We start from the raw sequence: 22,900 nt of genomic DNA on the forward strand, positions 1-22,900 counted from the left end.
TTACCGCACCTCCCAAAAAACATAATATCAAATCAACAAAAAGTAATTTGTAGCCCAAAATGGTAGCAATAAAAAGGTCAACCCGCAAAAAACAAGCCCTCACACAAGGCCAGAAAAATGTAAAAAAATATGGCTCTAAGAAATTGGCAACAACAAAACATGATTTTTTTCTAAAAATGTTCTTATTGTGTAAAACATAAAAATAAAAAAACTAGATATATTTAGTATTTTTGTAACAATGGGATCTACAAATATATTATCCACATTATCTACATTATTTACCCTATTAAGTGAAGAATATAGAAAAATGAGATCACCTTTAAAAAAAAATTGATAAAATTCTACCAGAAAGCTAAATGTACCCCAAAATGGTGGCAATAAAAACTACAGCTTCTCCTGCAAGAAATAAGCCCTCACACAGCTCAGTCAACAAAAAATAAAAATGTTATTGCTTTTAAAAACCATGACAGAAGATGCCGCTCCTTTCCTTCTGAGCCCTGGTGTATCCCCAAATAACAGTTTACGACCACACTTGGGGAGGAGAAAATGGGTAGCAATATCCCCCCGATATTCTCCTGTTATCTTTTGTAAAAAATAAAATTTAGGCCTAAAGCAACTGTTTTTCATTTTCACAGCCAAGGGTTATAAATTCTATAAAACACCTGTTGGATCAAAGTGCCCGGTACACCCCTTAAAAATTCATTGGGTGGTGTAGTTTACAAATTGTGGTCACTTTGGGGTTTTCACTGTGGGGGTACCTCAGGGTCTCTTCAAACGCAACATTGCACCCTAAGACCATTCAAGCAAAATCTGCCCTCCAAAAACCATATGGCGCTCCTTGCCTTCTGAGCCCTGCCATGAGCCCATACAGCAGAATATGACCACATATTCCTGTATAATAATTAAAGGGTTAACAACATTTTTAAAACCAGTTGTGAATAGTTTGAGGGCTGTAGTTTCTAAAATGGGATATTTGTGGGTGGTTTCCACTATGTCAGCTTCTCAAAATGACTTCAGAACTGAACTGGTCCTTAAAAAAATTCAATTTGGAAATGTTCTTAATAATTTAAAAAATTGCTTCTAAAATTCTAAACCTTCTAACGTCCTAAAAAAAATAACATTACATTACTAAAATGCCAATATAAAGTAGATATATGGTAAATTTTAATTAATGAGTATTTTATGAGGCATCACTGTCTTAAAATCAGAGAGATTGAAATTTCAAAAACAGTGAATCTTTTCAAATTTTCATTAACTTCTGGATTTTTCTATAAATAAAGATGAAATATATTGACTTAAATTTACCATTAACATGATTTACAATGTGTCAGGAGAAAACAATCTCTGAACGGCTTGGATAAATAAAAGCATTTCAAAGTTATTACCACATAAAGTGACATATTTAAGATTTGCAACATTAGGCCTGGTCAGAAAGGGGGCAAATGGCTGGGCCTGGAAGTGGTTAATTCTACTTGAGAATGGAGTTTTCAAACCCCTATTCATATGTACTGTATCATACTGTAATTTCTAGCTAGTTTAAGTACCTTTTCTTGCTATGTTTTTTTTTTTATGTAAAAAAAAATGCCATGAAACAGTTGTGTTTTTTTACAAGTGCTTTTTGGGGATGACATTTTTTTGTTATACAACATGCTTTTAAAATTTTAGATTTTAAATGGCATGTAACTCTCCGTTTATTTTTCTAGTCTTCTGATTTGAAAAATGACCAATGCTATTTTGTGAAATTCACCCAAATCGAATCTCCAAAAATTCAGATTTGACCCTCATTTATGGAAAATTCAGTTCAAATTTAATTCATTGATTTTCTCATCTCTACATAGTGTGAGACCACCCTTAAGATCATGCTGAAATGTAGCAGAAATGCTACAAGTATGTTTATCTATCACTTCACCCTATTGCATAACAGAGGGTGCAAAGCACTTCAAAACCCACTGCATTTCCTAAAACCTGTGATCATGTCTTGCAGTGTGTGAACGTGACTTTGTAAAACCACACATAACTGTGTAGTACTGGACCTTGATTCAAATTTTTTGGTGCCAAATGTGCACAGAAAATTGACAACAATTCAGTCACTTTTTAACATGGCCTAATGGGCAATTTCATACCCTACAATACTAAAATACATGAACTTGTGAAACCCCAAATCAAAAATAAATTTTAACTCATGATGCACAGACACTGCAACTAAAATAGCCGCAAATCACAAATTCAGCTCATCTAAATATGTAGATAGATATACAAAAGAAATATTTATGGAAAAGTAGATAAAGCAGTAGATAAAGCTCAATCATACAGACATACATATTACAATTTCTAATGTAGTTTTTACTTTTTTTTTTTGCACATTCTCATTTTATCAACTACTTGTGAGAGGCTTTTTTTCTTAGATAATAAATTAGGATCAGACTCAGAAAATACCTTTGCATGTTTTCCTTGTGTGACTGTAGTTCCTCCAAGACTGGCACTCTTTTCTTTGAGAGATTTTTCATACTGTTCCTTAAGGACCTGAGCAGAAATTTTAGGGATTTCCATATAACCTGATTAAAACACAAAGCCATAAATAATATATAAATAGTAATTAGAGATTAGTAATGTGTTGCAATGTGAACGCAATCTACTGGGTTACGTGAACACCTTTATTATCCTTGGCGCTAGTTTTCTTTTCTTCCATCATTCAGAGTTGTAGTTTGGCTTTTCTACACCAAAGGGCAATGATTTAATTCACGGTGCTGAATACATATCTAACTATTCTGGCGGAAGCAGAGTGGTTTGTTGGCGCCTCACTGGCATCCGGCACCAGGGGCTAATGCCCCACCACTCTCCAGCTACATCCTTGCTTTTTGAGCTGACCCTGTAAAAGATTTTAGGTGCGGGCCTGCTGGTGAGCTGACCCTGTAAAAGATTTTAGGTGCGGGCCTGCTGGTGAGCTGACCCTGTAAAAGATTTTCGGTGGGGGCCTGCTGGTGAGCTGACCCTCTAAAAGGTTGTAGGTGAGGGCCTGCAGGTGAGCTGACCCTCTAAAATATTATATGTGAGGTCCTTCAGGTGAGATGACCCTGTAAAAGATTTTAGGTGCGGGCCTGCTGGTGAGCCGACCCTGTACAAGATTTTTGGTGCGGGCCTGCTGGTGAGCTGACCCTCTTAAAGGTTGTAGGTGAGGGCCTACAGTTGAGCTGACCCTTAAAAACATTATATGCAATGGCCTTCAGGTGAGCTGACCCTGTAAAAGATTGTAGGTGAAGGCCTGCTGGTGAGCCGACCCTGTAAAACAGGCATCCTCAAACTGTGACCCTCCAGCTGTTGCAAAACTACAACTCCCAGCATGCCCGAACAGCCTACAGGTATCAGCCTACAGCAGGGCATTGTGGGAGTTGTAGTTTTACAACAGCTGGAGGGCCACAGTTTGAGGATGCCTGCTGTAAAACATTATATGCGAGGGCCTGCTGGTGACCTGACCCTGTAAAACATTATATGCGTGGGCCTGCTTGTGAGCTGACCCTCTAAAAAATTATATGCTGGGGCCTGCTGGTGAGCTGACCCTGTAAAAAATTATATTAGAGGGCCTGCTGGTGAGCTGACCCTGTAAAACATATGCGATGGCCTGCTGGTGAGCTGACCCTGTAAAACATTATATGTGAGGGCCTGCTGGTGAGCTGACCCTGTAAAACATTATTTGCGAGGGCCTGCTGGTGAGCTGACCCTCTAAAAAATTATATGCGAAGGGCATATATGCGAGGGCATTATATGCGAAGAATAAGCATTTGGTGATATAATGGAGGAGGAGAAGGAGGAGGAGAAAAGGAAGATTTAACCATATACCCTTGTTTGTGGTGGAAGGGGTGCATGGGAATACAGTGTATTTAGTACATTACAAACAACACATTTAAAGTGCCTTTATGTTCATCAGCTTTCCTCTGGTGGAGTTGAGAAGTCATGGTCAATCCAGGCCTTGTTCATTTTTATAAGAGTCAACCTGTCAGCATTTTTAGTTGACAGGAGGATAAGCTTATCTGTTATAATGCCACCAGCAGGACTAAATACCTGCTCAGACAAAACATTGGTGACAGGGCAGGCCAGCACCTCCAAGGCGTAGAGTGCCAGTTTGTGCCATGTGTCCAGCTTGGACACCCAGTAGTTGTAAGGCACTGAGGGATCATTGAAAACACTGACACGGTCTGCTATGTACTCTTTTCACCATCTTCCAGAATGTTTCCCTTCTTGTGACACTAGGCCGTGCATCAGGGTGAGGGTGCTGGCGGGGTGTCATGAAACTGTTCCAGGCTTTAGAGTGTGTTGCCCTGCCTCTGTTGGAACTGCTGTGTGTTCCCCTTGTCTCCCCTCCTTGGTTGGCAAAGGAACTACAGACTCAGCCGCCAGCATTGTCAGATGGAAATGTTTGGAGCAATTTTTCAACAAGGATCTTCTGGTATTGCACCGTTTTGCTCGTCCACTCCACCACAGGAATGAGAGATGAGAAGTTCTCTTTGTAGCAGGGCTCGAGAAGGTTGAACAACCAGTAATCCGTGTTGTCTAAAATGCTTATAACGCGTGGGTCACGGGAAAGGCAGTCTAACATGAAGTCAGCCATGTGTGCCAGAGTACCAACAGGCAAGACTTCACTGTCATCATCAGGAGGATCACTCTCAATCTCCTCATCCTCTTCCTCCTCTTCTGCCCACCCACACTGAAGAGATAGAATTAAAATTCCATGGGTACTACCCTCTGTAGTGGAGGCAACCATCTCCTGCTCCTCCTCCTATTCATCGTCCAATTCACGCTGAGAAGACAAACTGAGGGGGGGGGGGGGGTTTGGCTATCACCCTGTGTAATGTGTTCCCCAATTTCCACCTCTTCCACATGAAAAGCGTCATCCTTAATTGTGACCAGCGAGCGTTTGAGTAGACACATAAGTGGGATGGTTACGCTGATAATAGCGTTATCGCCGCTCACCATCTGTGTTGATTACTCAAATTTTCTTAAAATCTCACAGAGGTCAGACATCCATGCCCACTCGGAAAGGTGACGACCATGTTGCAGCTGGTATTCCACTACTGCCCTCTTCTGCTCACAAAGCCTGCACACATCGCATAACAGCCGGTGAGCTGGCAATTTCAAGCGCTGCTGCAGCGTTGACAGACAGGCTGAAGCTGTCGATGACTTGCGAAAATGTGCACACACGTGGCGCACCTTCACCAGTAGCTCAGGCAAATTGGGGTAGGTTTTGCGAAACCGCTGAACAAGAAAGTTGAACAGGCATGGCATGTGTCTGAGCTTGCCGAGCTCCAAAGCCACCACCAAATTACCGCCATTATCAGACACAACCATGCCTGGTTCTAGGTTGAGTGGCAAGAGCCACAGCTCAGTCTGGTATTTTATCCCCTGCCACAGCTCTGCAGCGGTGTGCTGTTTGTCCCCTAAGCATATCAGCTTCCCCACTGCAGTGCTACACTGCTTCCAGCCATTGAATGATGACTAACTGGTGCTGCACGTGGATAAATCAGAGGTGGAAGTGAAGGAGGAGGCGGAAAAGGAGAACTGGGGTTTGGAGCCACTAATGTAGGTGCTGGCAGAAACCCTGATCGATGTAGGGCCTGCAATCCTTGGCGTCGGTAGCACCTATGCCATCCCAGGGTACGACTTGCTCCTGCCAGGGTACGACTCGCTCCCGGCCTCCACAACATTCACCCAGTGTGCCATCAGGGAAATCTAGCGTCCCTGTCCGAATGAACTTGTCTGTGGTTAAGTGGACCTTCCCAGTAACTGCGTTGGTCAGGGCACGTGTGATGTTATGGGACACATGTTGGTGTAAGTCGGGCACGGCACAAGTTGAAAAATAGTGGAGGCTGGGTACTGCGTAACGCAGGATGACCCCTGACATCAGGCTGCGGAAGGCCTCAGTGTCTACAAGCCTAATTGGCAACATTTCCAGGGCCAGTAATTTGGAAAACTGCGCATTTAATGCTATGGCCTGTGGGTGGGTGGCTGGGTATTTTCGCTTGTGTTCAAAGGCCTTGGATAAGGACAATTGGACGCTGCGCTGGGACACGGAAGTGGATGTGGTCTCTGATGGTGCTTGCGAAGGTCCAGGTGCAGGGCGGGAGGCATCCGGGCCTGCGCCTTCGACAGGGTATCGGCCAGCACATAACATAAGGGAAGAGGAGGCAATGGTGTGACACACAGACACAGATTGTGGACCCAGGTGTTCATCCCACTTATTACGGCGCTTGGATGCCATGTGGCGGATCATGCTGGTGGTGATGAGGTAGTGTTCACACCCGGCTCATTTTCGTATGGCACAGGTTGCAAACTACTATTCTTTTGTTGTCCGCACTTTCCTCAAAAAAGCGCACTACTGCGAAACATCTACCCAACCTGGGAAGGTGGAAAGCCGAGCGAGGACAGCAGTACAGAGGGCGAGGGATCTGCAGCACCGCAACAGGCTGGAAGAGGCAGTGGGGTGCAAAATGGAGAAGGCGGGCCACACCAAACAAGCCCGCAACTGTTCCACGGAGTATGGCGCTTTTTTGAGGAAAGTGCGGATGACAAAAGAATAGTAGTTTGCAACCTTTTCGTATGGCACAGGTTGAAAACTACAATTCTTTTGTTGTCCGCACTTTCCTCAAAAAATCACCATACTGTGGAACATCTACCCATTGGCAAGGGAGATTTCCGCAAGGGTGTGTTCCGTGAAACAGTTTTGGTCATGTTTGGTGTGGCCCGCCTTCTCCCTTTTGCCCCCCACTGCCTCTTCCAGCCTGTTGCAGTGCTGCAGATCCCTCCCCCCCTGTACTGCTGTCCTCGCTCGGCTTTCCACCTTCCCAGGTTGAGTCAGTGACCTCATCATCCACTACCTCCTCTTCTACTTCATCACTCTGATCATCCTACTGATTTGTTGACCTAACTACAACCTCTGCGATTGGCAACTGTGTCTCATCCTCTTCCTCAACCTCTTGAGACAGTAATTGTGGTTGACTCATTGGCAACTGTGTCTCATCATCATCCACCGCATTGAACACTAATTGCCGTTCCCCACCGTCATGTTCTTGTGGCTGTGGATGCTCAAGAGGTTGTGAATCAGGGCACAAGATCTCAGGTCCTTCTTCAAGCATTATTGGCAAGAGGGCCAAATCAAGAAATGGCAATGAAAAGAGGTCCTCAGAATATCCGAGTGTGGGATCACTTGTTTTGCCCGACTGTACATGGTGGGAGGGAGGAGGATCAGGGTGAGGATTGTGTTGACCAGACTCCTGGCTACTAAGACTAGACTTGGTGGAAGACAGGGTGGTGCTTAACCGATTGGAAGCATTATCTGATGCATTCCAACTGACTAGTATAGTGAGGGCAGTACTTACCTGCATGTTTATTGGCTGCATAGCGGGGAGGAGACTCAAGCATGGCGCTCGAGCATATGCGGTACTCGGCCGAGTACCGCCATGTGCCGAGCATCAAGATGCTCGAGCCAAACAGGTGTTCGGCCAAGCATGCTTGATCATCACTAGTTCTCAAATCTAGTTAACACGTTATGACTGTGACTGTTAACACTGCTACATCTGTAAGTCCTGTATAACTCCTTTAAAGGGCATCTGTCAGCAGATTTGTATCAATGAAACTGGCTGACATGTTACATGACATGTTACATGTGCACTTGGCAGCTAAAGGCATCTGTGTTGGTCCCATGTTCATATGAGTCCGCATGGCTGAGAAAAATTATGTTTTATTATATGCAAATGAGATTAAGGGCAACGGGGCATTACCATTGCACCTAGACGCTCTGCTCTCTCTGCAACTGCCATACCTTCTGCACTTTGATTGACAGGGTCTGGTATGATGACGCTTACACTTCCTGGCCCTGTCAATCAAAGCGGAGAGGGCGCGGCAGTTGCAGAGAGAGCAGAATGTCTAGGTGTAATGGTAATGCCCCCGTTGTCACATATATGAACATGGGACCATCACAGATGCCTTCAGCTGCCAAGTGCACATGCAACAAGCCAGCCAGTGTCATAGGTACAAATCTGTTGACAGATGACGGATTATACGGGCACTTTTTGGGCACTGCACGGTATAACACATGTCTCCTTTCCTTTTCAGTTCTTTCCTATGCCATATCAAAGTTTCTGAAATTCTAGCTTTTGACATTTATATATGAAATATCCTGGTGATTAGTTTTAATTGTACAATGTGTCCCGGATGTCTAATGCCATTTATTGTCCTGCACTCTTGCTTTTACAATAATATTCCCTGGTGGCTAGTGCTTGGCAGAGATCCTGGATGCAGTTTGCTGTGAGATTTCTCCCTAGACTTCTGTCTAATTCTGGAGATAGATGAAGTCTACAGTGCTCTTCGCATGCCTTCCTTCACTCTGAACAACTTTATGCACAAACCTCGACAAAATGATCCCTAAAATGAACACAAATCTGAATGCAGACAATTTTTGCATTCATAAACTTCTCACAAAGAATGAAGGCACTGAATTTACTGGGGACGTGGCAACACTTTTAAAGGTGTTGTCCATTACATATATGTGTATATATATATATATATATATATATATATATATATATATCTTACAATGTGCCATAGACTACACTTCAGCACAGAACATAGAGCCTGAAGGATGACGTTGGGATGACGTCGGGGGTCACATGCCGAAACCCGATCATTTGGATAAAGACAGTACATGACAAAAGTACTTTTGTCATGTACTGTCTTCATCCAAATGATCGGGTTTCGGCATGTGATCCCCAACGTCATCCTTCAGGCTCTATGTGCTGACGTTTCGTGCACGAGCTAATCCCAGCCTGAGGGAGTGGCCCGGCTCTGTACATGAAACGTCAGAGCCTGTGTACCTGCTCCCTTTCTCTCTCTGTGTCTAGCTGCCGGCCGGCTCCTGTGAGGGATTGCGCATAAGTGATCCCTACCAGGCAGCCGTGTAAAATCCTGTGTGCCGTGTGAGTCCTGTCAGATGCAGGTGATCGGACCCCAAAGCCACCCCCCATGAGCAGACACCCAAAAGTAAAGCTATGTCCATATTAGACCATATACATATGTATGGACACACCTTTTCATTCAAAGAGTTTTCTTTATTTTCATTACTATGAAACTTGTAGATTCACACTGAAGGCATCAAAACTATGAATTAATGTGGAATTATATACATAACAAAAAAGTGTGAAACTGAAAATATGTCCTATTCTAGGTTCTTCAAAGTAGCCACCTTTTGCTTTGATTACTGCTTTGCACACTCTTGGCATTCTCTTGATGAGCTTCAAGAGGTAGTCACCTGAAATGGTTTTCACTTCACAGGTGTGCCCTGTCAGGTATAATAAGTGGGATTTCTTGCCTTATAAATGGGGTTGGGACCATCAGTTGCATTGTGGAGAAGTCAGGTGGATACACAGCTGATAGTCCTACTGAATAGAATGTTAGAATTTGTATTATGGCAAGAAAAAAGCAGCTAAGTAAAAAAAACGAGTGGCCATCATTACTTTAAGAAATGAAGGTCAGTCAGTACGAAAAATTGGGAAAACTTTGAAAGTGTCCCCAAGTGCAGTCACAAAAACCATCAAGCGCTACAAAGAAACTGGCAAACATGCGGACCAGCCCCAGGAAAGGAAGACCAAGAGTCACCTCTGCTGCGGAGGATTAGTTCATCCGAGTAACCAGCCTCAGAAATCGCAGGTTAACAGCAGCTCAGATTAGAGACCAGGTCAATGCCACACAGAGTTCTAGCAGCAGACACATCTCTAGAACAACTGTTAAGAGGAGACTGTGTGAATCAGGCCTTCATGGTAGAATATCTGCTAGGAAACCACTGCTAAGGACAGGCAACAAGCAGAAGAGACTTGTTTGGGCTAACGAACACAAGGAATGGACATTAGACCAGTGGAAATCTGTGCTTTGGTCTGATGAGTCCAAATTTGAGATCTTTGGTTCCAACCACCGTGTCTTTGTGCGACGCAGAAAAGGTGAACGGATGGACTCTACATGCCTGGTTCCCACCGTGAAGCATGGAGGAGGAGGTGTGATGGTGTGGGGGTGCTTTGCTGGTGACACTGTTGGGGATTTATTCAAAATTGAAGGCATACTGAACCAGCATGGCTACCACAGCATCTTGCAGCGGCATGCTATTCCATCCGGTTTGCGTTTAGTTGGACCATCATTTATTTTTCAACAGGACAATGACCCCAAACACACCTCCAGGCTGTGTAAGGGCTATTTGACCATGAAAGAGAGTGATGGGGTGCTGCGCCAGATGACCTGGCCTCCACAGTCACCGGACCTGAACCCAATCGAGATGGTTTGGGGTGAGCTGAACCGCAGAGTGAAGGCAAAAGGGCCAACAAGTGCTAAGCATCTCTAGGAACTCCTTCAAGACTGTTGGAAGACCATTTCAGATGACTACCTCTTGAAGCTCATCAAGAGAATGCCAAGAGTGTGCAAAGCAGTAATCAAAGCAAAAGGTGGCTACTTTGAAGAACCTAGAATATGACATATTTTCAGTTGTTTCACACTTTTTTGTTATGTATATAATTCCTCATGTGTTAATTCATAGTTTTGATGCCTTCAGTGTGAATCTACAATTTTCATAGTCATGAAACTAAAGAAAACTCTTTGAATGACAAGGTGTGTCCAAACTTTTGGTCTGTACTGTATATATATATATATATATATATATATATATATATGTGTATATACACACAGCAGTATACAGGACAGGAGTATATAGTGTATGTATGTACAGTGAGGAACAGAAGTATTTGAACACCCTGCGATTTTGCAAGTTCTCCTACTTAGTAATCATGGAGGGGTCTGAAATTTACATTGTAGGTGCATTCCCACTCTGAGAGACAGAATTGAAGAAAAAAAATCAGGAAATCACATTGTATGATTTTTAAAGAATTTCTTTGTCTTGCAATGCTGAGCAAGTATTTGAACACCTGAGAAACAGCAAGAATTCTGGCTCTCAAAGACCTGTTACTGTGCCTTTAAAAAGTCCACCTCTACTCCACTCAATAATCTAACTTAGTAGCACCCGTCTGAGCTCTTTAAAGACCCCTGTCCACCCCACAGTCAGCCAGACACCAACTACTACCATGGGCAAGACCAAAGAGCTGTCAAAAGACACCAGAGACAAAATTGTGGACCTCCACAAGGCTGGAAAGGGCTACGGTGCAATTGCCAAGCAGTTTGATGAAAATAGATCAACTGTTGGAGCAATTGTTAGAAAATGGAAGAGGCTAAAGACGATTGTCAGTCTCCCTCGGACTGGGGCTCCATGCAAGATCTCACCTTGTGGGGTATCACTGATGATAAGAAAGGTGAGGAATCAGCCCAGAACTACATGGGAGGAGCTGGTCAATGAAATGAAGAGAGCTGGGACCATAGTTTTAAAGGTCACTGTCGGTAGAACACTACGCCGTCATGATTTCAAATCATGAATTGCAAAGAATATTCGTCATGTAGTCAGATGAGACCAAAGTATAACTTTTTGGTCTAAACTTCACTCATCTTGTTTGGAGGAAAAAGAAGGATAAGTTGCCTCCCAAGAACACCTTCCCTACTGTGAAGCATGGGGGTGGTAACATCATGCTTTGGGGGTGCTTTTCTGCGAAGGGGACAGGATGTCTGCACTGTATGAGAGAGAGGATGAATGGGGCCATTTATTGTGAGATTTTGAGCAACAACCTTCTTCCCTCAGTCAGAGCATTAAAGATGGGTCGTGGCTGTGTCTTCGAACATGACAACGACCTGAAGCACACAGCCAGGATAACCAATGTGTGGCCTAACCAAATCGGGGGAGTGGCTTAGCGGGACCTACAAGTTCATTTTTAACTTAATTTTTTCAATCCCTGTCGTCTGAGAAGTGGGCTAATTGGATTGGGGTGTGTCCTTTTGAACAGCTCACTCTAAGACAGCAGCACAGTGCTGTCTGAGTGTGAGCTGCAGGGAGAAAGTCACGGTCCCTCCCACCTCTGCAGCTGATAGAAGTTGATTTTTAACTTCATTTTTTCAATCCCAGTCGGCTGAGGAATGGGAGGGGGCGTGGCCTAACCAGATCAGGGGAGTGGCTTAGCTGGACCTAGGGGCGGGGGTTTTAAGTTTGTCTTTTGATGGTGGACATATTGTGGCAGGGGGCGTGTCTGGGCTCCTTCCTGCAAGAGTGACGCCCCTCTGGGCACCTTACTGGCTCATTTGCATACCAAATAAACTGGATTTTCAGATGATAAAAACCATCTATTGCTGGAACAAAGGCACATCTGGAAATAAGGTACTAAGTGCTATTAGGCCATGTTTCGTGATGGTGCGGATTCCTTTAGCGGACATACATACACACATACACTCAACTTCATATATTATATACATAGGCACTATATACTCCTGTCCTGTATACTGCTGGATATATATACAAGAGTATATAGTGTGTGTGTGTGTGTGTATATATGTATATATATATATTTATAATATCTAGTAGTATACAGGACAGGAGTATATGGTGTATAAATATATCCAGCAGTAACAGGACAGGAGTATATAGTATATATATATATATATACACACACAGACAGCAGTATACAGGACAATGAAAGCAATGGAAGCGTTGCCAGGGCCCTATTAATCAAAGTGCAGAGGGTGTGGCAGTTGCAGAGTGAGCAGAGCCTCTAGGTATAATGGTAACGCCTCCGATGCTCCTAAAGGCTCATTTGCATATATTAAAACATAATTTTTCTCAGCAATGCGGGCACATATGAACATGGGACTAACACAGATGTCTTCAGCTACCTCATATACCAGGATGGCAGGATCTACCCTCTTTTTTACCGTGTATGGGACCACCTCCCACCACCCATCCAACTTCCCAGATGGCCGTTTGGCTTTGACCATCACTCGATCACCCGGGGCATACCCATTCCTCTGCACTGGTCTTGGGTTAGGGTGTACCACTTGTCTCAGGCATTCTCCCACAACCTTGAGGACTGCTCTCAGCCGGCAGCAGTGCTCTTGCACCCATGCGGTGGTACTTCTCATGGTTGTTCCATCGGGTTAGGCATGTGGAGGTCTTCCATCTCCCATCCGGCTCTCCCAAACATGAGCATATGTGGGGAGTATCCGGTGGTACTGTGTACTGTGTTGGTATAGGCCCACATCAGTCCATGTAGGTATTCGGGCCACCGAGCCTTTTGGCTATCCTCCAGAGTCTGCAGCATCTGGAGCAAAGTGCGGTTGAAGCGTTTGCACGTCCCGTTTCCTTGAGGGTGATACGGTGTGATGCAGGAGCGTTCAATCCCATACAGCTGGTACAGTTCTTTCATTAGAGTACCCTGGAAACATGCCCCCTGGTCTGAATGTATTCTCCGTGGACACCCGAACACCTGTATAAAGTATTTGCAGACCGCTTCGGCGGCGGACTCTGGTAGGTACAGCCACCGCATACTTTGTGAAATGGTCTGTCATGACTAGACAGTACGAGTGTCCCGAGGTATAGTATCCAATCTGCACATAATCGATCATAAGAAGCTTTAGTGGCTCTGAAGTCTTGATGGCCTGGACAGGATCCTGCGGTTCAGTACTCTTTTTCAGCCCGCAGGGCCGACACTTAAAAAAGGCCTTAACCACCATGTCTGCCAGATCTGGACAGTATACCAGCCGTTAGAGCCACTTGAAAATTTTGTATCTCCTGAAATGGGTGCCCCTCTCATGGGCTTCCCGGGCGGCCTCCGGTCCCAATGAAATGGGGATGACAATCTGTTGCTGGTACTGCAGCTCTGTCTGTAAGTATATGATCCGACACAAGAGGCCCAGGGTAACAGTCAGCTTATCCCACTGCCTCAATAACTTTTGGCCTTCTGGAGTCAGATGGGCTCGCTCTTCTGGTCGAGGCCAGGTCTTGGTTCGGACCCATTCTCTCAATTTTCACAGGTCCGGACAGCCATTCTGGACTCTCTCCCAATCAGCCAATGTCTTTCCGAACACCATAGACATCCCGGACGCCACCCCACTTGAATGTGCCACATCCTGGAACATGGGTAATCGACCAAGGTCAGAAGTTTCAGTGTCCTCTAACTCTTCATCGGCTCTTTGAGTCAGCGCCATTACAAGGACTCAGGAGAGTGCATCAGCGTTGCCCTTCTCCCTACCTGACCGGAACTTGATGTCATATTGGAACTTAGAAAGGCAAGCCAACCACCTCTGCTCAAGCGCACCGAGTTTGGCATTCTCCAGATGTGCTAACGGGTTGTTGTCCATCATCACGGTCACCTCTGCACCTGTCAGGTACTCCACGAACATTTCAGTCATGGCCCACACCAGCGCCAGTAGTTCCAATTTAAAGCAGCTATAGGGTTGCGCTCTTACTCCTTCAGAGACCAGCTGCCGTAGGCAATGACTCTCTCACGTCCATCCTGGACTTGGCATAACACGGCCCCCAGAGCATGTAGACTTCCGTCAGTGTACAGCAGGAATGGGGTGTCGAACTGCACATAAGCCAGGATTGGGGCACTGGTCAGCACCTCCTTCACTGCCTCAAAGGCCTCTTGTTGCCGGGGTTTCCAGTTGATGGGACGATTCTTTGGGCCTCCCGCAGTGCCCCTCAATAACTCCTTTAACGGGCCCACCAGATGAGCAAATTTTGGTATAAACCTCCTGTAGTAGCCGGCCAGTTCCAAGAACGCCCGCACCTCTTATAGTGTACTTGGCTGGGGCCACTTCTGGACAGCTTCCACCTTGCTGGTGGCCGGTTTTACCCCCTCCGGTGTAACCACATGTCCCATTTACTCTAACTGCTGTCGAAATAGTTGGGCTTGATCTTGAGTCCATGGTCCCGTAGCCGTCCTAGGACCTGTCGCAGCTTCTGGAGGTGATCTTCAAAGCAGGCCCCAAACACTAGTGTTAATCACGAATTTTCGAATTTCGAATTTTTATTGCGAATATAGGTACTTCAAATTTTTTTTTTCCTTTTTTTTTTTTTTATTCTATTTTTTTTTTATCAGTACACATGATACCTCCCTGCTTCTAGCTTGTGGGCCAATAAGAAGGCTGCAATATACTTGACTTTAGGAGTAGTAGTGTTTGTGAATTTTGCGCTATATTTGTTTTTTCGAATATTCGCTATATTGCTATATATTCTTGTTTTAGAATATTACGAATATTCGAAAAAACGAAGTTATAGCAATATAGCGAATATTAAAAAAAAAATACGAATATAGAGCAATTTAGCTAATATACAGGGAGTGCAGAATTATTAGGCAAGTTGTATTTTTGAGGATTAATTTTATTATTGAACAACAACCATGTTCTCAATGAACCCAAAAAACTCATTAATATCAAAGCTGAATATTTTTGGAAGTAGTTTTTAGTTTGTTTTTAGTTTTAGCTATTTTAGGGGGATATCTGTGTGTGCAGGTGACTATTACTGTACATAATTATTAGGCAACTTAACAAAAAACAAATATATACCCATTTCAATTATTTATTTTTACCAGTGAAACCAATATAACATCTCAACATTCACAAATATACATTTCTGACATTCAAAAACAAAACAAAAACAAATCAGTGACCAATATAGCCACCTTTCTTTGCAAGGACACTCAAAAGCCTGCCATCCATGGATTCTGTCAGTGTTTTGATCTGTTCACCATCAACATTGCGTGCAGCAGCAACCACAGCCTCCCAGACACTGTTCAGAGAGGTGGACTGTTTTCCCTCCTTGTAAATCTCACATTTGATGATGGACCACAGGTTCTCAATGGGGTTCAGATCAGGTGAACAAGGAGGCCATGTCATTAGATTTTCTTCTTTTATACCCTTTCTTGCCAGCCACGTTGTGGAGTACTTGGACGCGTGTGATGGAGCATTATCCTGCATGAAAATCATGTTTTTCTTACCTTGCAGACTTCTTCCTGTACCACTGCTTGAAGAAGGAGTCTTCCAGAAACTGGAAGTAGGACTGGGAGTTGAGCTTGACTCCATCCTCAACCCAAAAAGGCCCCACAAGCTCATCTTTGATGATACCAGCCCAAACCAGTACTCCACATCCACCTTGCTGGCGTCTGAGTCGGACTGGAGCTCTCTGCCCTTTACCAATCCAGCCATCTGGCCCATCAAGACTCACTCTCATTTCATCAGTCCATAAAACCTTAGAAAAATCAGTCTTGAGATATTTCTTGGCCCAGTCTTGACGTTTCAGCTTGTGTGTCTTGTTCAGTGGTGGTCGTCTTTCAGCCTTTCTTACCTTGGCCATGTCTCTGAGTATTGCACACCTTGTGCTTTTGGGCACTCCAGTGATGTTGCAGCTCTGAAATATGGCCAAACTGGTGGCAAGTGGCATCTTGGCAGCTGCACGCTTGACTTTTCTCAGTTCATGGGCAGTTATTTTGCGCCTTGGTTTTTCCACACGCTTCTTGCGACCCTGTTGACTATTTTGAATGAAACGCTTGATTGTTCGATGATCACGCTTCAGAAGCTTTGCAATTTTAAGAGTGCTGCATCCCTCTGCAAGATATCTCACTATTTTTGACTTTTCTGAGCCTGTCAAGTCCTTTTTTTGACCCATTTTGCCAAAGGAAAGGAAGTTGCCTAATAATTATGCACACCTGATATAGGGTGTTGATGTCATTAGACCACACCCCTTCTCATTACAGAGATGCACATCACCTAATATGCTTAATTGGTAGTAGGCTTTCGAGCCTATACAGCTTGGAGTAAGACAACATGCATAAAGAGGATGATGTGGTCAAAATACTCATTTGCCTAATAATTCTGCACGTAGTGTAGTGCTATAATCATCTTTGTCTAATAATTGTAATTTTTTTCTCATCTGAAGTTCAGATTGGAAAAAAATTAGTTATAGCAATATAGCGAATATTCGAAAAAAATCGAATATAGGGCAATTTAGCTAATATAGTGCTATGATCTTCTTTGTCTAATAGTTGTAAGTTGAAAAATTCGCAATAAAAATTCGAATCCGAAAATTCGAATCACGAAAATTCGCATATTACACAATCATTACCTTGTTGATTTTTCAAGAAAAAAATAAATCATGAATTTTCGAATTTTCGAATAAAAAATATTCACGAAATATCGCGAATTCGAATATGACCCCTGCCGCTCATCACTACCAAACACTACTATGTCGTCCAGGTATATCAATACTGACTCAAAGTTGGCCGCCGTTACCTGACAATACCCATTGGCCAGGCCATGAGTCAAGAAGAACTTCACCTGACTCATGGCTGACAACGATTCCTCAACCCGCGGGAGGAGATAGGCATCCCGGACGGTCTGGGTATTAAGTTTCCGATAGTCCACACAGAACCGGAGACTCCCATCTTTCTTCCGCACCAAGACTACTGGAGCAGCCCAAGGACTTTGACTCTCCTGGATCACCCAGTTTTACAACATGCTGGCTACCATATCCTTTACCTCCTGGCACATTTTAGGTAGGATTTGCCAATAACGATCCCTAATCGGTGTAGCATCGCCGGTAGGGATTTCGTGTTCAGTGGCGGAAGCACACACGAAGTCCTCATCAGGTCGCGAGAATGCCTCTTGAAGTTCCCAGAGGGTGTCTTCCAGCAACTTCTGTTGTCCGGGAGTCAGAGTCTTGCAGTCCACCCCCATCCGGGCCATGATCACTCGACTATTCCACTCCGCTGTTGGGATCTCCCTTTGATGAACCTCTACAGCATAGGTCCAGGCTGATCTTCTATCAGGCTGTAGCATGAAGCTCCTTCATCGAGAGATAGTCCCCTTGGACACATAAACTTTGGTCAGCAAGGTGTTTCCGGGGATGGTTAACTCACAGTCTTAAACATTTAGGCAGTGTACAGGCACACATCCATTCTTCACAATGGCGAGGGCCCGGGCTACCAGTGGGCGAGCCTGCGTTTCCTCTTGATAAGCAGGCTTGATTAGGACCTCCAGTCCATTCTAAGATGGAAGCCAGCTTCCTTCCTCTAGACACACAGCTCCACCTCCTATGAATATTTATATCTGAGCAGTCTGTTTAGCTGTGTGGGGAAACAGCGGCCTCTTGTGGCCAAACAGCAAAATTACAGTGTTCATGCAATAAGAGCTGTTTCATAATCTCACAGAGGAAGGAAAGGAAGGAAGGAATGGAGGGAAATAAGAAAGGAAGAAATTGAGTCAAATAAGGAAGGAAGGAATGGATGGAAATAAGGAAGTAAGGAAAGAACGGAGGGAAAAAAGTAAGGAAGGAGGTAACCAAGGGAAATAAGGAAGGAAGAAATTAAGACAAAAATTTAATGAGGAAAATAATAGAGGAAAATAAGGAAGGAAGGAATAAGTGGAGGGAAAGAAGGAAGGAATGGAGGGAAGTAAAGAAACAAGGAATGAAGGGAAACAAGGAAGGAAGAAATTAACAAATGGAGAAAAATAAGGAAGGAATGAAGGGAAACAAAGAAGGAAAGAAGGAATGGAGGGTAATAAGGAAGGAAAGAAAGAATGGAGGGAAATAAGGACAGAAATATGAAAGGAAGAAAGATTCCAAAACGTGAATGGCCCCAATAATTTGGGCCATATTGTACGCTTGCAGTTGATCATATTTGGAATCTTTTCGTGTTTGAGAATTATGGACATTATTTATAGATGTTTACATTATACTTTCACTCCCCGAAATAGTTTTTCATCAGTTAACTTACATGTTATCTTCACAAGACTTTAATTTGCTACTTCAATGCATTCCATTTTGTAGCTGCACTAAACACATTTAAAGCAGTATTCTTACCTACTCCATCAGCTTCTTGATTATAATTAGACGCTGTGTTTGTCTCTTGGGTGCTTTGCTCATGAACCGATACCTGGGTAAAGTAAATTATGGCATTTAAAATTTAGCTTTATCACCCGCCTGAAAACATCACAATATATACATGAATGGACACACCACCGCGTAGCACAGGAAACTTTTGTTGAGGATAAAATTAGTTTTTTGAAATATCTGTAATAATTTTTTTTTTTTGCGCAGGTTTCCAAGGAATATAAATACTCAGCGTGCTAATGAAAATTTGTGTAATACCTGTTCTGTGTTACAAGCTGAAAATTGAGTTTCATGTTGCTCAGTTGCTTGGCTGCTGCTCATGAACGTGACTTCATTGCTTCTTCTCGTTTCCTGAAAAAAAATATAGTGTTGAAAATTGACTTGTTTTTAAAAGTGTGTTTATTTGTTTAGCATACAATAGGTGTCCATTAGCCTTTTAGTGACCAGCCTGAGTGACCAAGCAATGTTTTTAATATTTTCATTGTCGCATTCCAAGAGCTATACGTTTTTATTTTATTTATTTTTTTCTGTCGATGTAGCCATACAAGGGCTTGTTTTTTTGTGGGACAAGTTATAGTTTTTAATGTCACCACTTACCAAAGCTTACTGATTAACTTTTATTTACATTTTTGGGGGGGATGGTAATAAACAGAAATACTGCCACTGAGTTTTTACGCTATAAATTAAGTCGTGTTTTTGGTACAAATTCCATTATAACTTTATTCTCTGGGTCAGTACGCAGCAATAACAACTATATATAGTTTTTTTTTATGTTTTACTATAATAAAAACCTACTAAATCAAACCCTTTAAAAAAATGTTTTTGCATCCCAACATCCCAAGAGTTTTTATTTTTCATTCTACTGAGTTTTTATGTAAAAGCTTTTATGGGGATGATTTGTAGTTTTTATTGGTATCATTTTAAGATGCATAACACTTTTTGATCTCTTTTCATTTTATTTTATTTTTGTGACGAATAAGCAATTCTTGGCAGTGCTTTATTTATAAAAAAAATTATGGCGTTCACCATACAGGATCAGTTACTTGATAGCTGTGTAGTGCAGACTGTTACGGATGCAGCGATACCAAAAACTTATTTTTTTATTTTTGCTATTTTTTCCATTGAAAGGCTTTGTGTATTTCATTACTTTATTTAATAAAATTTTAACTTTGCAGCCATTAATTAGTCCCCCAACGTCAACAGGCAATCTTCTGATCACTTATATAATACATTGTAGCGCTCAGGTAGTACTGTGTATTATACTGTCAGTGATATACTGACAACCACCAGCAGGTTGTGCCACAGAGGTGCAGCCTGATACAGATATACTGCATGCAGGCCTTGGGCCTGTATCAGGCCCTATGCTGCCATGCAAATACATTGGCACTCTGCGATCTTATTTGCTGGGTGTGATGGCAGAGACTGTGGCATCTAAGTGGTTAAACGTCCTGGATTTGCTGATCTGAACCACTAGATCAGGAGCACAGTTCTTATGTGAGAGCTGAGCCCCCACTTTCCGTAACACAAGAAACCCGTGCAGTGCTTAAACTAGGCAAATGTGAAAAGGAGATGGCCTAGCCTAACGCCCCTTTGGGACCTTCATAAAAAAGCATATTGCCAGTCCCTAAAGGGTTAAATAACATAAGTATTATGGGTTACCAAGGTGTACAGCGCTGTACTAAGGTGCTAGACGGACTTTTTTGCAGTAGTACCTTCATATGTCTCCAATGTCAGATTTCATATGCATGCAACACAAAAAAAATGTGAAACTTTTTAAAGCATGACGTATTAACAGACTTTTGTCTCCAAGAAACATTGATCATGGTTATCTGCTGTGTGCCTGAGGCTTTATGCTCTGTTCACAACTGGAGCCTACAAGAAGATCTTCCAACTGCTAACTCCAACAGAAGGCTGTGACATATTGGAATACAGTGGGATACTGTCACGGTAGGTAAGATAAGGGAAGAAAACAGAATACCACAAGGCAAACAAAACAACTGACTAGGCCCCAAATGCTAGGGAACAAAGGGGTAAACTCCTAGCAATCCCTAAAACACTTTCCCTAAGCTGCTATGTCCATGTGCATATCTCAATGGTAGATATGCACATGCCCACGTACCTAAGACTATAACACACTGAACCAAACCCTCAGCTGTAGGGAAGAGGGAAAGAGACACCCAGCTCCTTCAACAACCGAATGAGCTAGTGTCACCCTAGAGGCCTAGTAAAAACAGACACAAAAGAAAAAAGGTAAAAGGACTTATCTATAGTTGGAGAAGACGATCCACCAAACTTCAAGAACTCACACAAGGCAGAACAATAACCCGCAAAGGCTATAGGAAGAGGGAGGAATAAATAGCCTCACCAATTACCTAAAGAACAGCACCTGGGAGAAGGTGGGATTCAGTTCTAACCCACAACAAAACAATCACGTGCAGCAACTCTGACAGATCTCCTCAGAACATCCACAGGGCATGGCATACTTTCAGCAATATGCTGCCAACAATGCTAATTTCAGATGCCACATTAAAGATGCAATTGAGCATTTATTCATTTTTAGGTTGATCAGCAGCACCTTTACACAGGTCAGTTATCGGGAACAAGTGTTTTTGCCAATAATTGGCCCAATCCTCAGCCATTGTGAAAAAATGTTATACAAAAATATAATAAATGTCCTTTATTTTTCTATTAATTTGCCATAAATCAATTAGCCACAACATTAAAGGGGTTAACCGACACCCAGGACCCCCGCCGATCAGTTGTTACAGTGCTCGCAGTGGCGCCACAGCCTTCTATCTGCTCATCAAGCAAAGTGCTGTGCATTGTATAATGGCCGTACTTGGTATTGCAGCTCAGACCCTTTTAATTCAATGAGGCTGAGCTGTGCCTAGGCCATGTGACTTATGAACGTGACATCACATGACCTAGACAAAGCTGCAAGAAGTCTGCGGCACCACTGTGATTACCGGCGCCTCAAACAGCTGCCGGACTCCCACAGATGCCGGACTCCCACCGACTAGATACTGATGACTTTTTCAGAGGATAGGTCATCAGTAGTGATGGACGAACATCTGCAAATGTTCGCGAACCGCAAGTTTGCGGCGGGTCCCATTCATATTAATTGCAGGCGAACCTGAAAAACCTTCAGCTCATATTTGCAGCCAAGAAATAATTACTAGAAGTGCGCAAATAGTCCCACAACATGGACAGTGACATACCAGATGTATTATTCGAATTTGCGATCTCCATAAAAAAAAAAAATTATGCGAAATATCGGCAATATAATTTCCGCGTACGCGCATGCGCAAATGCACTATAAAGATAGTATATATAACACCCCGCTTCAATCTGTTTTTTTTTGGGGGGGGGAACTGGTATATCACACCAGTAGAAATTATTTGTTCCAATAACGCTTGTCCCTCTATATACCTGCAGTATCGCAGCAGAACTGCACACAACTGCCGCACAATACAGATGCACTATAATATGCTTTCTAACATAGAAAGTATATTATAACATTGTACAAGGAAGGCAATCCATTAGAATATACATGAAGATAAAACGTAACCTTTAATAATTTTACTATTAGGGTCTATTCACACGTCCGTAAGTGTTTTGCAGATCTGCAAAACACGGACACCGGCAATGTGCATTCTGCAATTTGTGGACGGCACATCGCCGACACTATAATAGAAAATGCTCTATTTTTTAGCGGAAACGGAAGCACAAATGCGGAAGTGCGGATCCGCAAATGCGGATGCGAACAGCACATACCGGCCCCATTGAAAATGAATGGGTCTGCACCCGTTCCGCAAAATTGCGGATGCGGACCCATTTTGCGGACGTGTGAATGGAAAAGATATCCCTCAAAATGATAATAAATTAAATTATTAAAGTTAAGCAAAAGGCATAGATGTGGTAGGCAATAACAAGTGCTCGGCGGCACTAAATCAGGTGCTCGGCGGCACCAAATCAGAAACCATATGTCCTACCACAATCCGGGTGGTTCCAGTGCACATCGATGAATCCAGCAGGGAAAGCAAAAAAAAACTATCCCTGGGCTAGATGATGATGTGGTATTAAAGGACAGGGTGGGCAAAGAACTGT

At 43.3% G+C, this 22,900-nt stretch overlaps 1 protein-coding gene across 1 annotated transcript in view; it reads right to left on the minus strand.

Annotated features, from left to right (window-relative positions):
• The window catches only part of XIRP2 (xin actin binding repeat containing 2), a 402,283-nt gene that overhangs the window by 17,654 nt on the left and 361,729 nt on the right, over positions 1 to 22,900 (minus strand). The window contains 3 exon segments of the mRNA XM_044303644.1: positions 2,437 to 2,555; positions 18,764 to 18,836; positions 19,052 to 19,144. Coding sequence (XP_044159579.1) covers positions 2,437 to 2,555; positions 18,764 to 18,836; positions 19,052 to 19,144 — 285 coding nt within the window.

The sequence above is a fragment of the Bufo gargarizans genome, chromosome 8 (genome assembly GCF_014858855.1).
Source record: "Bufo gargarizans isolate SCDJY-AF-19 chromosome 8, ASM1485885v1, whole genome shotgun sequence".
Taxonomy (NCBI): Eukaryota; Metazoa; Chordata; class Amphibia; order Anura; family Bufonidae; genus Bufo; species Bufo gargarizans.